Raw genomic sequence first — 18,388 nt, forward strand, 5'->3', positions numbered from 1 at the left:
TGGGCTTTAATAGTGGTTTTAATGAACATTTGCAAACTGCCAATTTAAAAGGTTTATTTTGTTATTGGTAAAGTGCATTTACAATTACTTGGTGTTGGTCCTGAAAGCCAGAAATGATAAAATTATTGTTTCCTGTTTAAATCCATGATTAGCACAAAGTAACTTGAGCCTCAATCCTTCATATCTGAGGTGTGGTGTTTGTGTATTTCCAGCGTGCACCGACAGCTCCGGAGGTCCTCGTGCACACGGAGAGGTCTGGAAAGCCTCGAAGGACGGCTGCTGCATGTACCGCTGCGACAACGACACCATCGTTTCCGTGCAGTACAACTGCTCCAACATCCCTCTGCCCACGTGCCACCGAACAGGAGAAGTGATCATCAACATGGCCGACGACACCAGCTGCTGCCCGCAAAAAGTCTGCGGTGAGGCCACGACGCATCTGGTCCAACATATGCTACTCTTCAGTGATTTAACTAATATCATGTATTTCAAACAAACAAAGAATGATACTAAAATGATGAAACACGTGACTCTGTAGTGTGCAATCAGAGCCTGTGTGAGACGCTTCCTGCTGACTGTAAATACGGGGAGAAGCTGGTGTCGTACTACAGACGAGACTCCTGCTGTCCGGACTACGCTTGTGGTGGGTTTCCATCTGACAAGTTAACTCTTTTAAAACAGACCCCACTCCCCCGCATACACACAACAAACACATCAAAAACACATCAACTAAAATAAAAGGAAATAAGGCTGTGCGCAGAGGGACCAAAATAGTATATATAATGAAATAAAATGCTATTAATTAAAAGCAAAAGCATTCTCTGCAGCTCTCAGGTCCACCGGCAGGCTGTTCCACAGTTGTGAGGCATAGAAGCAGAAGCCCGCCTCACCATGGGTTTTTGTATTAACTTTTGGAATTAATAAAAGACCAGTACCAGAGGACCTCAGGGCCTTCAAGGGTTGGTATGGTAAAAGTAGTTCTGCAAGATAAGACTTAAAAACAACTAGAAGGACCTTAAAATCAATCCTGAAACACACAGGGAGCCAATGCAGTGACCTTAAAACCGGATCAATATTGGCCCGCTTCCTGGTCTTCGTCAGCACACATGCTGCAGAATTCTGGAGCAACTGAAGGGGTTATATGCTTTTTCTGGGAAGACCTGAAAGTAGGTATTGCAATAATCGATACGACTAGAAATAAAAGCATGCATTAGCAGTGTTGGCCAGAGGGAGAAACGGGTGGACTTTGGCTATATTTTTAAGGTGATAAAATCCTGTTTTAACAACCTGCTTTTATGTGAGGAATAAACCTCAGCTCAGAATCAAAAATGAACAAGATTTCTGACTTGGTTTAATGGATTTAGTGATAAAGATTGTAATTTCAACATGTTTCCCTCTCTGAGCCTCGGGACCAATAAGTAAAACTTCAGTTTTGTCCTGGTTGAGATGTAAGACAATTTCTGTAATCCAGGATTTGATACCTTGGATACAGTTAAAAAGGGCATCACTCGGCCTTGTGTCGTCAGGAGACATGGCAATATACAGTTGTGTGTCATCAGCGTAGCTGTGGAATTGGATGCCATGTCTCCTGATTATATCACCTAGTGGTAGCATATCTAGGTAAAAAAGCATGGGGCCCAAAATTGATCCTTGGGGCACACCACAGTTTATTTCACAGATCCCTCTGATTTCACAGCTATAATCAATACGTTTCCAATCTTCCAAGGAATGGACATCCCAACTAATTAATTTCAAAGTCAGACTGTATAATTCTCTATAAGTTGTGAAAAACCAGGAGCTACGTCTCAGACTCTAAAGACATCAGTGAGTATGTTACATAGTTCATGGCAGTACTAGTGAAAAAAGACTGAACAAGTGAGCTTTATTTTGAAGGTTTCCTCTTCTAAATAGGAACACGACAGCACAGCTTAGGTTTCCAAAGTTTCATCTGAACAAACAAGATTTCTGAAACATTTTTTGTCTTTTAGGCAGACTATACCTACGTACAGACATTTCAGGGCAGACAGCTCCTTCTAACTGTTAAGCACGGTGGAGAATGACTTGTTTTGAGTCCTTGAGTTGATTATGAACTCTTCTATATGAGTATCAGAGACTCAAATGTCCATCCGACAGCTGAAACGGGATGAAATGTAGTCATTTATTTGGATAATGATCCCAAAAATACCAGCTTTTGCTAAAAGTGATAATTAAATAGAAAAGAATCTTAAGTGTTGAAAAAGTCTAAACCTCAAACTCAAGCTTGGTTTTCCACACAGTACTTCTGGGTTAGGTTTACACCATATTAGAGAATGATCTGGTACGATATATCATGTAAGAGCCAGAAGATTTTATTTCAATTTTCTGATACATAAAACTATAGAATTCAAATAGAGAGTGTTTTTTTCCACAGCTCTAATGCCCTTCGTAGAGTTTTAATCATACATCCTTGAATCATTTCTTTCAAGTGACCCATTGCAGGAAAGCTAGCAAGCACATTTCCTGTCATTTTTAATCAAATGTGTGTTTCAGAGTGTGATCCTGAGCTCTGTGAGTCCAACATTCCCACCTGCAGAGACGACCAGACTCTGATCGCCACCAGAGCCGACGGCAGCTGCTGTCTGGCCCACATCTGCAGTCAGTTTCATTTCTGTGCTCTGTGACACGTCGATCCATCAGAGATTAATCAGCAGATGCATTAGTGCGGTTAACGGCTTGTGTGTTTCCTGCAGTGTGTTCCTCCTGCTCAGAGTCGCCTCCTCTCTGCCAGGATGGCGAGGTGCTTACCGTTGACGGCAACACCACGGATCGCTGCTGCCCTGCCTACCAGTGCGGTAAGCACACACATACGTAGATTATTTTATTCACTTGGAAATATTTTTTTTAAATTATACATTCTGTTTTTCTGAATATACAACACCATCTTGTTTTTAAATATATTTTTGGGATTTGATTTTCTAAATAGATGACATAATTCTTTGTTAAAATTATTGTATTCTATCAAAAGTATGCAGTTTTTTTTCTCAGTAATCCCGACTTTTGTTGAATGAATGGGAGCAAACATGTCCCGCTTGTTTAGTTTGTTTTGTAGCTGAGACATCAAAAGAACCTCTGGTCTTTAAGTTATGTAAATGGTTCTGTTTTAGCTTATTTATGATACTACAGTAGATACCTTACCCCTACTATTTCCAAAGAGCTCGATCATGAGTGTCTTTTCTTCTTCTCATCAAAATGTATCTCATTAATTCAGAAAATAATGTTTTTTTTCCCTTTATCAAAAATGATCTTGGTACCAGAAAAAAATTTAAAATGAAAGATCATTGTCGTTAAGTCAGAAAATTTTGTTTTTCACAAAAATGCCACCATTTATTTTCATTTAAATTTTTGCTGGTAAATTGTTGATTTTTAATTAAATTTGCTACACAGAAATATTAGAAAATTATCCCTCTTGACAGTCTACCATAGTGTATTTTATGAACTAAAACATATAATATTGCTGCACCGGTCCCTATGTAACGTTCTTCCTCCTGCTTCAGTGATCCAAAATGTTATTTTTAATGAAAATTTAAATGACAAGAATCAAAAAATGGAATGGTCTTTAGTCTCTGAAAGAATGTCTTGTTTACAAGCCATTGCGCCAGTTAGTTTGTGTTATTAGACAGTTATGAATGTTTTGTGTGTGTGTGTGTGTGTGTGTGTGTGTGTGTGTGTGTGTGTGTGTGTGTGTGTGTGTGTGTGTGTGTGTGTGTGTGTCTGTGTGTCTGTGTGTCTGTGTGTGTGTGTGTGTGTGTGTGTGTGTGTGTGTGTGTGTGTGTGTGTGTGTGTGTGTGTGTGTGTGCAGTGTGCGAGCCCTACAGGTGTCCTCAGCTCAGTTGTCCTGTTGGGATGTCGGTGGTCTCTGTGTCCACTCCAGACCGCTGCTGTCCCAACCAAACATGCGGTACGACAACATCAGGAACATTTCTTACTTCTTAGACTGCTTGTTGCATTTCCAGGTCAAAATCTGTTTCAGCACTAAAGAAATATTTAAAAGAAGAGATAATGTGTAAAATTTGTTTTCTGTTTTCAGAGTGTTCCTGTGAAAAGATCTCCTCTCCAAAGTGTGGCCTGGTACGAGCCTAATATTTACAGTGTCTGGTTTTGTCTAGTTTACTATGAACCACACTTCTTCAACCGAGTCTGTGTTCGTCTTTCATGCTTTCCATATAAAGCATGCATGTGTTTAACCCCGACTCACTGCATGTGCTCTGCAGGGAGAAGCTGCACAGCTGGATCGGACCTTTCTGTCCGACCCACAGAACCAATGTGCCTGCAAGACATTCAAGTGTGGTGAGTTCAGCTGTGACTGTCAAGAAGGAGAGGATCCGTCTTGCAGCAGCTGCTGCCACGCGCTTCATCTTATATCAATCATGAACTCAATTAATATTTCAAAGGAGTGAACTGACAGGAGAGGATGTGAAGGTGCGTCACTCTGAGACAGAAGTGTCATCATCTCAGCAGGTTTCCTGGTATCTTCACCTCCCGCTGTTGCTGCAGACTCGCTAAAAACTTGATTATTTTAGCTGGGGAAAGAGGAGAAATATTGACATGAATAGAGATTAAATGAATAACGTCCCTTAATGCACCATCTCCACTCAGATTCTTGCACTTTGTAAATTACGCTTTTAAACTGAGAGGATGAAAGTTGCAAATACAAAGAAGCTTACAAACGGTTTTTAAATGGCCGTGTATAAGATCTGCTACTTAAAAGAGATCCGCTACTTAAAAACCTGCTGCTGTTATGACATTTGGCCCATTTACCAAAGTAAACTAATCATAGTGCTTTTAAATACTTTCAGCTGTATGGACTCGTGGTCAGTGAGGTTTTAAATCCCTATAATATTGATAAATGTGTTCTCATCTCTTGGAACTTGTCAAAAATCCTTTTTTCTTTTTTAAGTGGTAGTTGACAGATACTGTATGTTGAATGAAAATGGACTGAGACACGATTTCCACGGTTGCTCTTACAGTACGTGTAGAAAAACATGAAGATTAGTATGCAGGATCATTACAACACGGCAAAGATGGCACGTAAACATTTATTTCACTTCCTTATTTCACTTACCTGGGATTCAATGCGTGACATCAACTTCACATTCTCTATTGCAAACAAAAAAGAACATTACTCAGGGTTTCGCTGGGACACAACAGGAGCAAAATTTAAATTAGATTTCATTCCAAGCTGGGAATTGAATAAAACAAACAAACCACAATTCTGTTTTGTGTTTTCATAATCAGTCATTTTTCAAAAGCATCAGTTCAAATCAGAAAAGTGCATCCTGTGACCCCTGTCTTTTGCGGTGTGTGTGTGTTCAGTGCGCGAGGCGGTGTGTGTGTTTGGCGAGCGTGGTGTGCTGTGGCCGGGTCAGACTCTGGTGGAGCGCGGAGACGACGGCTTGTGTCACAGCAGACAGTGCAGCCGCGTCGTTGACGTGGCGAGCGGCTTCCACGTGCTCCGCACCTCCAGCATCAACTGCTCCATCCACTGCCAGCCAGTAAGACCAAGACACGGCACCACACACAGACGGGCTTTCAACTCTTTAACCCATTTTTAACCTTCATCTTTTACTCCTTTTTACCTTTTTCCCCCTTGATAATTTTGCACAAACTGCTCGTTTTGAACCCTTGAGGTAATTTGAGACTCCTCTAATGTCAGGATGTCAATAGGATGTCATCTCCAGCAGTTTATGTGGCAAACATTACAGGCATTGTTGTAACTTCCATACTGAACTGTTGTCATACAGTTTTATCAGCGTGTCAGATGGTCTACTTTGGTGCACAGAGGAGTTTTTGTCTGTAAGGTCTCCCGGACTTTTACCTGCAAAACAAGCCCAAATCATGACCCCTTTACCGCCGTGTGTCACAGTTGGAGCGGGTGTTTGTCTGATTTGACGTGTTTGATTTTAACCAACCACAGGATTGTACATGACCAGGCACCAGGGACATTGTTCAACTTTGACAATTCAATTTGTGCTTAAAGAGAAGAAACTTTCTCCAGGCAACCCTCCAAACAATTGCACCATCAGTAGATTTAATATTTAAGGTGTTAACTGAGGCCTATAGTTCAAGTTCAAGTTCAAGTTTATTTGAGATACATCATTGCATAACAATATGAATAATGATGTTTCTTACACTTTGACACAAGAGGACCGCTCTTATTGAGAAAAAAATAAAAAATAAATATCAACTGTAAGACAATCCTAAAAAAGTTAATTTTACTTCTGATACAGCTTGTACGCTCTCGGGAGGAACGACATCTGGTGCCTTTTTGTGTGACTCATAGGTTGTGTGAGAGACAGATGGAACTCTTGTTTTTATTTATTAATTAATTTTACAGTTTCTCAGAGCATTCTCTTTAATCATTGACTCCAAATTATTTAGAAATGACTTATTAACCCTTCCCACATTGAGGGGCAGAAAAGTTTTTATTGTTTGTCTGCTTCAACCATAATATGCCTAATATATGAAATAATACAGAGAAAATCATATTTTTTTATTTGGTGTTCACATATGTTAAAAATTAAAAAGCTACTTTTGACTTAAACAGTTTCCTAATATTTTTTTGTATCTCTATGAGGGCGTGAGTAATTTTAGTTATTATTTATTCATTTTATATACTTGTGAGAATTATTTTTACTGTATAAAACAGTTTTTTATTGTTTTAAATGCAAATTTGGTGCAGTGGTCTTAGAAACATTGGTACAGTAGTTTTACCAAATGTCTGTTTTTGTTGAGGTGTTTTCTCGAGCTGATGAACAGTTAATCAATCAGCAGCTTCCAACTCCTACTTATTTTTATCTGAGGTTGTATTTTATTTTAATTCATGATGAGAGGCACATGTTCCTGTGTTCTGATGTTGTTGTTTCCCAAACCGCTGTAGCTGTGTGAATGAATCATTTTGAATGCAACCAATAACACTTTATGTCTCTCAGGAGTTAGTATTTTGTATTGGAGTTTTTCCCTTTTCATTTTTTTCTTCTGTCGTTAAACAAGTGTAATCCTGAATGTTCGTGTGTTTCAGAATCAGATTTACATTCCTCCCAAAGATCAGTCGTCCTGCTGTGGCGTCTGCAAGAATATTTCCTGCCTCTATCAGCATGAGAACGGGACCACAGGTCTCTATAAGGTAATTAAAGACATCCTGGTCCTCCATGTGCACCTGAATAACAAAATCACACGTGTCATGTACACATCATGTACATGATACATAATCATCCTAAAATAATATCATTGAGTCAAGTCAAATTTATTTGTAAGGCACAATTCATACTGTATACAGGGACAAGGCAATTCAAAGTGCTTTACAGCTGCATCAAACCACAAGAAGGCAAATAAAATCATTTTATAAAACATAAAAACAATAATAATTGAATGAATTAAAATAAAAAAAGAAGAGTGCAGATAAAATCCTCTCAACTAAGTGGAACTGTAGGCAGTCTGGATTTGAACGTTGTCAGAGTTAAGCATGTCTCACATCTTCTTGAAGTCTATTCCAGATTTTCAGAGCATTAAACGGAAATGCAGCTTCACCTTGTTTAGTCCTGACTCTGGGAACCAGCGGGACATCACTTCCTGACGTTCTCAGAGTCTGAGTTGGTTAAGACAGGAAGAGACTTGTACGCAAGCAAAGCTGTTCTTAAATCTATTCTCTTTTACCTGGCCTAATGGAAGTATGTACAGATTGAACGAATAGGGGTCCCAGGATTGACCCCTGGGGAATCCCGCAGGTCAAAGCCAATTGGTCCGAGACACAGTTACCAATTTTAACCAAGGGCCTCCTGTCCTCCTGTCCAGTTGAAAGCAGTAACATTTCAAACATCAAGCCCGTCTTTATTAATTCTATTAAATGTCAACATACTGTATAACCTGTTCTCTTAATAACTTAAGTAATGTTAATAAACTGGTGTGAGACATTAAAAATCAACATAAAATGCATACATTCATTAAGAATTAATTTAAATGTACCTAAACCTCCTTAATAAAAAATAGAAACTGCAATATTTTATTGTTTTACATCAAATATGACATCAGTTGAATAATGCAATATAATAAGCAATGCAATCCAGTATAATATTTATTGTTTCTCTGCATTGATCTAGTCTTTTCTCTTACATTTGATACTATTTACCATTAATTTAATGATGGAGTTTATAAAGAGTATTCAAAGTAAGTTTGAGCAGTTAGTTACACACTGTTTGGGCTGTAACGTGGCAGCAGCTGCTCAGAGACTGTTGTTGATCATGTTTTCAGCCGGGGAAGTCCTGGGTATCAAACTGCATGAATTTCAACTGCACCGATACTCTGTCTGGACCGACGCTCATCTCCTACTCCTTCAGCTGCCCCCCCTTCAATGAAACCGAGTGTGTGAAGGTCAGTGTGCAGCAACAGACACACATACACACACAAAACTAATCTGAAATCATTGTTCTCTTTAGTGTTTCATGGTGTTTAGACTCTGTCTGGTTTTAGTCGTATCATTATACAGAGAAAATGTTGTAATTTATATATTATCAGTGTGGTTTTTGTACTTAATGACGCATCTGACGACCAAAACAAAATAGCTATTGAAGACCTTTATTTTAGATCTCTAGTAATATTAATGAGAAAATATCATTTGACAAGGTGAAATAGTGCCGTTTTTCTGTTAAAATGTAAAAGCCCGTGCGGGTTTAGCCGGTGTCCCACTTGCAGAAGTGCGTGATCCTCATTTCAGCCCTTAGCTTCATGTCATCACTCTTCTTTCTGTCTCTTCACTTTCTATTAAAGGCCAGTAGCCCCCATCTATCATCTACACCCACTTTGTCCTATTCAGTCTTTCAAAGACCTGTAACAGCTTTCTTTAGGGATAAATGTGGACAGTTTGCCAGCCACAACTGGAAAAAATAGCCTGGCCTTCAAACTAGGAACCAAATCACTTGGCTGCCCCTACTTGTGCTAAAATATGTACAGTAGTAATAATGATAATCATAGTTGTTTGTCCATGTTTTTTTGCCAGGGCAAATAATGTTGAATCATGACATTTCTGGCTATTCTCTCACTGATGCCCCTAATTATACATGAATGTGTTGCTTATTATCATTTTAACTGATAATGTACATAAGTTCACGTCTTGTACAGTTGTCTTGGATATGAAACTCCCAATGGAGAGCAAAACACTTTGTTGAACCCACCTGGACGTATGTTTATTTCTGCTCTAAAGCTCAAGCCTGTTTCACAAAGAATGTTCAAGAAACTTCGAGTCAAAAAACTAAAGGCTGAATTATGCTTCTGCGTCAAAATGGTGCCATGCCTACGGCGTGTGGTTTGGATCGACGGAGACGACACGCCGTCACCTGCACCGTCACTGACGTGCAAATTGTAACTACGCGTCGAGGAGACACAGACCGAGAGGGCTGTGATTGGTTCGTTTGAAAGCGAAGCATTTCCGGTTTCCGGTTTGAATCAGTAGTGAACTTCCAGGGCTCTTTTCTTCATTTATGTGTGATTTTTTTTGTTTTGGTTTTATGCACAATAGTTGTCCTTATTTCTTTGATTTACTGTGACCGGAAAAAGTCGGATAAACCATTCAGAAAAAGATCACTAACTAGCGGTCGCGGGGGGTAGTGCACCGCGGCGAAATGGAGTGACGGAGAAGTCTGAAGGGTTCAGCACGGCGTCACGGCTGCGGCGTGTGCTCTGCGTTGGTGTGACGCAGAAGCATATTTCAGCCTTAAGTCGGTCTCAACGAACTGAGTTCAGAAAGTCTGAGTTTTTGGTTTCAGAACAGGTGTTCAGTTTTGTAGGATGGAAAACTCCACTAACCCTGAGTTCAGGTTCAACATAGTCAGAGTTTCAACAGAACTCGCTCTGTGAACTGGACCCCCGTCTGGACATTTTAACTTGGGGTCGATGTAAATTTACCAACTTTTGGAGCCAGTTCCTGGTGGTCATTCAAGGAACTGCACACTACAGGTCTGTGATGGCCCCAGTTTAGTAAACTGGGTATAGTCCCCTTGTTCAGCGCCTAGTGGCTGTTGGTGGTATTGCACTTTGAGGCACCTCAACATGGCGACCAATACTGCATAACTTTGTATTTTTGCAAATAGACAAAAAGTGAGCTACATGTTACACACCTGAAATATGACAGTCTGCTCCTCCAGAGGGTTATACAATTATTTTTACACGTGCACTGCAGCTATGTTGCAGACCTCTACAGTGACGTAGTCCTGACCTGAATCTCTCTATCATCCCATGTTTTCTTTTAATAAAACTTACATTAAAAAACCATATCAGTCAATCTCTGACAACAGCTGCCCTTTATTTTGTCCTAACGGTTTGATTGTCCTCTGCACCCAGATCGGTGGAACGGTTGTAAGTTACATGGACGGATGCTGCCAGACATGTGAGTATCTGATCTGAGTGTCGCAGCAGTTGTGTAGTTAGTGTAGAGCTGTAGGCTGCAGCTGACACTGAAGAGCGCCTTCACCTGCCCCTCAACATGTTTCCAACATGCCGGCCCTTTGGTTTGTCTATTTCACTCCAAAATTTTACATCCCATTGTCTGAATTGGCTCATGTCGGAACCCCAGCTATTATTTTCTGTCTGTCTGCTGCTTGTTCAGATTTCAGACATTTGTCAGAGTGCTTTTCAGTGAATTTGGTCTTTGTTGTAACAGTTGTGACAGGTTTGTATCCAGTGCCAAACATGCTGGATCTCTCACTGAAAAGCATCTGATGACATGCGAGTGGGTTTGTGGTTTATGTGCTGTAGCTTACCATGATGTACCGATCCCACCAGGTTCTGGATTCCATCTGTTCCCTTTCCCCGTTAGCCCACTGACTCCCACAGTTAGCACAAACTGTGAAAGAGGTACCACAACAACAAGGCTTGTCAGTGCCATTGTTGATATTCAACAATGTACTCCCTCCAAAAAATAATGATCAACCATACGAGAAAGCCCAAAGTCTGACTGCAACCTACACCCGTCTGCAGAAACGCCCTCTCAACTGCTGCCTCATTTCAGGTCGCTGTGGCTTAGAAATCAGAAAAAAATAAAAACTCACTGCTGATTAAATCCTATTTGCAGAAGCCACCACATCATTTATATAACTTCACATCTTAGAAATCATAAAAAGCAGTTGTAACAAACCAATAAAGGTGTATTTTTACACCTTCAAAGAGGTTGGAGACCAAAAAATGATGTGACACTTGAGAGGCCATGAACACGTACTTAGCTCTGCCCTTCCCCGTGCATCACGTACGAGTGCACGGCAGAAGAAATCCCCCCCCATTAGCACTGTCTGGGCAGTGCATTGTTGATTGCCAACAATGTACTGTTGGTAGTGGCCCAGTAGTCGGGCTTAGACATCTGCATGTGTCCGTAGATCCAGATCTCAGCTGGTGTCGGGTTTCCTCATCAGATGTGTAGCTGCTATAGAGGATCAGATTCTTTTTTCTCCTTCTCCTTTTTAAATTACATACAGTAACGTGAAAAAGAAGGAACCCCTTGTTTCGTTTCTATGGTTTTATACATCAGAGCATCATTTGAAACAATGAGTTGGTCCTTAGCGGGTCATAAAGGATAAAAGCTGTTGTTTCTGTGTTGGATTACAACAGTGTTATTTATATCCGTGTATCCTGCAATACGTGCGTGCAGTGGGATTTTATGATTTTGTCTTTGTACGCTTACAACAATGGATTTAAAACGAGACAAGATAAATATAGTCTTTAATACTTTAATGAGGATACGTTACAGTCAGTGACTGCCTGACTGGTCCATAGACAAGTCTAAACGTTGAGTCCCCTTCAGTTTCTGCTCATTTGTGGGTCTTTTTTCCTCCAGTAACTGAAAAGCTGCTCTCCTGGGTTTAGACTTGGCCACTGAAAAATATTTCTTTGCTTTCAAAAAGTCACGAGTTGCTTCTGCAGCATATTTATCCTCACTGTCTATTTGTGTTGCGAAGCATCATCCCGTGGGTTTTGTAATTGCATTTGTTTGAGTGTGAGCAGAGAATATTGGACACCTCAGATCACCTCATCGTTGTACTTCTGTTAGCAGTCACAGGAGTTTAAGCTTGGTAGCACCAGTCAAGGAGCTGCCAGATATCAAACCAGACCTTTTCTCTGCTTCATTTCTCTTGAAGTTATGCGGGAATGGAGCACACATGGACAATTAATCTTTCCCAGTCAATCGAATAAATACTTGGAAAATAACGGTAAAATGGAGGCTGTAATTCTTAAATGGTTAATGCCTTTTTTTTGTGAAACTTCTGAAATTAAAACTGGAAGTCTACACTTTGACCACGTCCTAATAGTTTATTAAAATTCATTATGGTGTGTATGAAGACAAAATCATAACTTTTTCATTGTCCAACAATGTGTCGGATTCACTGTAAAAGCTATTTATTTAACATTTAAAACGTAATGAATAAATGTAGTGTTTGATCGTTAGAAGTTATTGTTTTATTGACCTTTTGGATGTTTAGAAATTGCAATATTTTACAATACATTTTTAAGTTATTTTTGCTGTATAGATATTTTTGCCTATTTGTATTTATTTCTGCTAATTTGAGCTGCTGCCTGTCTTAGACTGCTTTCTAAAGGAGATTTAAGAATCTCAAGACTTTTATTTACTAATTAAATAAGATTGAAATAAAAAAATGTGATGTTGAAGCAGTAAAAGTTCACTTACTTCCCCGAGCACAGTTTAATATGTCTTACTGTTGTTCGTCTGAGGCTTTACTTTCCGATCTTTGGACCTGGTAAGGACCTGATCATTGTTTTTAAAAATTGCTCTTCTGCTGCACAAAGCCTTAGACTTGACAGAGGATATATGTACTTTTGTTTTCTTTCTTTTTTTAATATTAAATACAATTAAAGCCACTCTGTGCAGCAGTACCACGTCTGACCACAAGAGGGAAGATAGAACGAGCCATTGATAATACTGTATTAATGAGTGGGGACAGTCCGGCGGGTCTTGTAATACCACTTTGCCTCATTAGAGGTGCACGTTCGCATCACAAGACAGGTCCTGTCTTGTGGTTTGCTGCCCCCGTGTGGTCAGATGTGGCATTGCTAAATAAAGAAGCTTTAATTCAGACTTATCTGAAACTATTTCCTATCTAGAATAAGTGCATGATTGATCTTGTCGATACAACGTATCTGTCATTTCCCTTTTCTTTGTTCCTGACTGGGAATCATTTTAACCTTTCATCTAAAAAATACAGTTCATGTTTTCTGTTTTGTCTAACTCTTAACCTCCTTTTGCCAGATTGACTGGTCCATTATCGTCTGTTCTTCCATCGTCCTCTGCTTTGCCGTTTCTCAGTGTAGAGATGTTTAGATCTGGGTTCTTCACTCTGCTTTTGTTCCAATGGATTTCCTTTGTTTCTTTTTTTCTCATTGAACAGGCAAAGAAGATGGAAAGTCCTGTCAGAAGGTGACCGTGAGGATGACGATCCGAAAGAACGACTGCCGCAGCAACAGACCTGTGGGTTGTTCAGTTTCATCTTCAACTCATGTCCCTCTTTTATCCCCTCAGAAATGAAAAGTGCCAATGTCTTTGGTGCTGTGTGGGACGTCTCTGCCTATTGTGTTGGTTCATGCATGAGCAGCCTGTGAAAAATGAACTAAGAAAAGTGTAGGAAGTGGTGGTGGCTGAATTACTCCCTTTAGCTGCCCATGTCACTGGTCGTATTGATCTGAATCAGCTGTTTGAACTCCAGCAGACAATGACAAGTCAACAAACGGAGAGATGCTTCTTCAGAAAAATACTGCAAGTGAAGGAGAGCAGCATGATCTGAACAAATATCACAAACAAATACTAATATTTCTGAAGCTATCTGAGCTAGCAAGGTGGTGTATTAGGGCCATTAATCTATGTAGTTTGGAAGGAAAACTGAGAAATTACAACTTTCTAAACTTCCCTTGTGCACCTGATTTCAAAAGCCATACATAACATTTCGGTATTCCTTACATAAGTAAGTCGCTTTGCATAAAAGCGTCTGCTAAATGACAGTAGTAATAGTAGTAGTAGCAAGTAAGTAGTAAGTAGTAGTAGTAAATATAGCACAAGGCTGCTCATTTGCGAATTTCCCCTCTGTGTGACTATTAAAGGATTTCTTATCTTATCTTATCTTAAAGCAAATGGATCCAGTTGATCTCCTTTTGCAGATATTGAACGCATCTTCACGAGCTGTCTGTTTCGTGCAGGTGAACATTGTCTCCTGTGATGGAAAGTGTCCTTCCGCCAGCATCTACAACTACAACATCAACACGTACGCTCGCTTCTGCAAGTGCTGCAGGGAGACGGGGCTGCAGCGGCGCTCCGTGCAGCTGTACTGCAGCAGCAACGCCACGTGGGTCAGCTACACCATCCAAGAGCCCACCGACTGCTCCTGCCAGTGGTCCTAAACATGCACTCTCACCCACATTTGCATCCACAACCACACACAGCTTTCAGAAGATGAGGACCGGGACACCTCAGCCATGTTGTTTTGGGATGTTGACAGTGAGTATCGGTACTGCAGGGCGACGGAGGATGTGTGAAGGGCTCACCTGCCTGTTAATAACATAAGATGTTGCAGGGCCTCCGCAGGCAGAGAGGTGGCGCTAGAGAGCAGCCAGGGTATATAATAATAAAATAGTAGTGAAATTTGTTGGTTTGAGGGAAAACTCTGCAGACTGAGACTGCTTTCATGTTGTAATCAATCATGTTTCTAAACAGTCTGAAGTGATGCAGAATATGTGGTTGTAATTTCAATATCAAGTTCTGTATTTGTGTCTCCTTCAAAGCTGAAGTGCAGGTGAGACAGAAACAGATGTTTGTCTGTTTGACTGTTTGTCTTTCTCTTTTGAATTTCATGAGCTGTTTGGCAACTAATTTTCCCCAAAGGGGACAATAAAGGTTTCAATCAATCAATCAATCAAATCAGATACTTTCATGTAAAAACAATATACAGAGTCTGTAGGGGTCAGTTTCAGACAGTGACTTCTGTAGAAACTCTACAGAAACTGTAGAAACTGAGTATATTGAACCTGAACTCAGACAAACTCAGACTTTTCTGTTTCACAAAGTGAGGGTGCTTAACCCCGAGTAAGAGGGTTCAGCTGATCCGGTTTACGGTCATACTATCTGCTACCGCTGACTCTGGGACTCCTGGTCAAGAGCAGGTTTACTTCAACATACTGTATGCCAACTTAATGTCTGTCTCCTCCCCTTCATGAAGCTGAAACTAGTTCAGTTTCATCAGATCGATCTTTTAATGCGCAGTTGAGAGACGTCTGAACGATGGCATGCTGCATTTGCGTCAGGATAGTAGATTGAGGACCTGGATAGATGGTTTGGCAAACCATGGCAAAGCAGTCTTGTAGTCTGGACAGCCCGCTGATTTTTTTGAGGGCATTATGTTGGTTTGTTTTCTTAATAACGGCATGGATAGTAAACTCGTATTCATCGTATAATCACACTAATATGCTCCGTTAGCTAACTAAAATAGGAAAGTCATTTCCGCTTACTACATGTTGCCATGATGAATCCCGATATCAAAGCTCCACTGATGATGGCTTTTTATAGTGGCGGTTACTCAGAACCAGCATACTCGGACTGAACTGACTGAACCAACTCTCAACACCTTTCTGAAACCCAAAACTCAGAGATTGTTGAAACTCCTTTGTGAAACAGGTCCCTGGTTTCAAGAAGCAGTTACTGTATGCCAGTTGTTTAAAATGCTTTTTGAAGGTCTTGATTTGAATTTACTATGGTCCTAAACATTTTCTGTTTTTTTAAGATACTCCTTCCAAAAAAAACCTGAAAAGAGCTACTTATATTTTCATCTAATCAAACTCTCCGGCTGCTTTCTTGTTTCTACATCAGGGAACAGCAAACCAACCGTCTTGAGTCCCAAAGCTGAAGGAATTTGATTTTGCTTTGTTTTGCAAACAATTTTTAAAGATATTCCATGAACTATAAAGTAAAAAAAACAACACATTTTTAACTTGTTTCACATTCAAGAACAAACCCACAACAAATGTTAAACTGTGATGCAAAAGTCATATAAATGATTAGCCAACCTTATCCTTTGGCCTTTCTGACAAAAATGATCCCTGATGAAATTTTTTCTATCAATCAACCAAATCAAACGTCCTGAACCAATCATAACAGGATGGGGGTGGGGTTTATGTGATACAGGCGTGTCTGAGGGCGTTTATTCAGAGTAACCAAGGTGGCTGCAGAGTTTCTAAAAACCCTATTTTTATTTCAGCAAGTTTATACTGTAAAACCAACAAATACCAGTTACTGGTGCTCCAGTTCTTACAAACAAAACACTGGCCACCAGAAGTCTGAAAAGGACAAAATTAAGGTTTTTTGTGATGAAGTTTGCATTTCAATATATCCCCTGATCTATAGAAGCATGGATCTTAGCTTTAAATTTCTTTTTTTGGAAAATAAATCAGCGCAGCACCGAAAGAAAAATGTGAACGGCTCTTTCTGGTCACATTGTCCCTGTTCGCCTCCAGCTACCGCAGCAGCACACTTCTGTTCAGACCATTGAGGGGATTGGGTTTTATAATCTTTGAGTGTTCATACATCGACCAATCCATTATCTAGATCCGCTTATTTCTATTTAGGGTCGTCTGAATGTGTTTCTGGTATTAATGCTCAATAAAGGATGTTAATAGTTTAAACCTTGTGCTTCTGCTGTGCTGCCACCTCTCTGCCATCTGGAGGACAGGAAAAGTCCAGGGAGGGAAAAAGCAAAGTTGTTTTCACTGATTGTCCTTTAAAAAAAACAAAACCCTCGATCACCAGCATCCTCCTCAGACTGACGTTTTACCCAGAATCCTTCATGTTGTTTGGTTTTGTAAATACATAATTCCAGTCTTTATAAAACAATTTTCAATATCACATTTTTTTAATAGATATTTAACTTTTAGAAAGACATTAAACTGTGTATTCAGTGATGCAAACTTTACGTCATATAATCAACACTAGTGCGGCGTATTGTGTGATTAAAGTCCAGTTGTATGTGGAGCACTTTATTTATTTATTGGAGTTTGATAGAGCGCAAAAGTTCTGATCTGTAAGAGAAGAGACACGCTCGACCCAACAACAGAACAAACACGATGTTTGCTTTTCCTCGCTATAACGGAGAGGACATGGAAAAAACAGCTCAAGTGTTAGAGATGCGTGTTTCTGCGTGGACTGTGCTACCAACGCACACCTGGACACGCCCTCAAGAGGAGTTGTATCATACAAATGTACATTTGCATTTTCAATAAATTTTCTGAACATTGTTTAGTGTTTTTATTGTCCATCGTGTAGAGATTAGTTGTCCTGTCAAATAGTCTTCTTTTAGTGAGACAACCTGGACCGTCAACGTGGCAGTCGTCAGTCTTGGAGCCTTTGAGGAGACCTGCATCACGACTACCGCACCGATTTCCCTTCAGGGATTACTGAAGTATTTCTGAACTGAACTGAATGAGAAGAGCTGGTTGAATTCTCCAAGGAAATTAGTGTTAATTCTCCTCCATCATCACAGAGGTGACCTGGTGGTCTCCGTTTACCTCCCTTTTTCTCAGCTCTTGCAGTCTCACAGTGGGGCAGCAGCTCTGGCTGCTCCGTCCTTGTGTTTTCATGTCATGATGTCACATGCCTCAGCAGGCTCAGCGACAGGAGAGGAGCACGTTGGGCTTAATATTCAGGCTGAAAATTAAGTATTAGCAAACTGTAAAAATTGTAAGATGACTGTAAGATGCAGAATTAATAAACTTTTATCCAAGGATATGAAAAATAACTACAGAAACGGAGAGGAGTGTTTTTTTAGTGTTCTATGTTTCTGAACAAAAATGGTTGTTATGATATTCTTTATTTATCCATAAACTTCAAATTTAAACCTGGCTTTTAACTATGTCACGGTTTTGGGTTTTGGTTTGCATTATCTCCTGTTTTATTTTGAAAGTCTGTCCTTAGTTGGTATTTAACAGAATTTCCTGGCTCACATTGGTCCTGATTGTTTGCACCTGTGTCTCATCGTCCTGTCGTTCCCCTCCACCCGACTCATACCATATTGTTTTCTGATCACCCGGTTTCTGCCCTGGTTTTTGTTTAGTGTCTCATTATTTTGCCTTGCATGCATTGTTTGAGTTTTGGTTTTTCTTCTGTTTGCAGTTTTTTTTTGTTAAATACATTTTTTTTTTTTTTTTAAACTCCTGCCACCTGTCTGTTGCAATTGTGTCCTACATTCCTGATATGTGACCAACTAATTCATAATCCAAAGGAAAAATTCATAAAAACACTTAAATATCACGAAAACTCACTCAGATTTAGCAATTTAATGATGAATCGACTTGAATCATTAAAAAGTATCGGTAT

General features: G+C 39.9%; 1 protein-coding gene across 1 annotated transcript in view; it reads left to right on the forward strand.

Moving 5' to 3' along the window:
* The window catches only part of otog (otogelin), a 72,555-nt gene extending 57,741 nt beyond the window's left edge, over nt 1–14,814 (forward strand). Inside the window, exons 49-61 of the mRNA XM_061734694.1 lie at nt 213–422; nt 539–643; nt 2,530–2,634; nt 2,730–2,831; nt 3,839–3,937; nt 4,067–4,107; nt 4,251–4,326; nt 5,353–5,531; nt 7,058–7,162; nt 8,287–8,406; nt 10,372–10,417; nt 13,425–13,504; nt 14,227–14,814. Of these exons, the coding sequence (XP_061590678.1) occupies nt 213–422; nt 539–643; nt 2,530–2,634; nt 2,730–2,831; nt 3,839–3,937; nt 4,067–4,107; nt 4,251–4,326; nt 5,353–5,531; nt 7,058–7,162; nt 8,287–8,406; nt 10,372–10,417; nt 13,425–13,504; nt 14,227–14,427 (1,469 nt within the window). The 3' untranslated portion in view covers nt 14,428–14,814. The remainder of the gene's footprint in view (nt 1–212; nt 423–538; nt 644–2,529; nt 2,635–2,729; nt 2,832–3,838; nt 3,938–4,066; nt 4,108–4,250; nt 4,327–5,352; nt 5,532–7,057; nt 7,163–8,286; nt 8,407–10,371; nt 10,418–13,424; nt 13,505–14,226) is intronic.
* Nucleotides 14,815–18,388: the final 3,574 nt, after the last annotated feature.

This window comes from Cololabis saira, chromosome 2 (genome assembly GCF_033807715.1).
Source record: "Cololabis saira isolate AMF1-May2022 chromosome 2, fColSai1.1, whole genome shotgun sequence".
Lineage (NCBI taxonomy): Eukaryota > Metazoa > Chordata > Actinopteri > Beloniformes > Belonidae > Cololabis > Cololabis saira.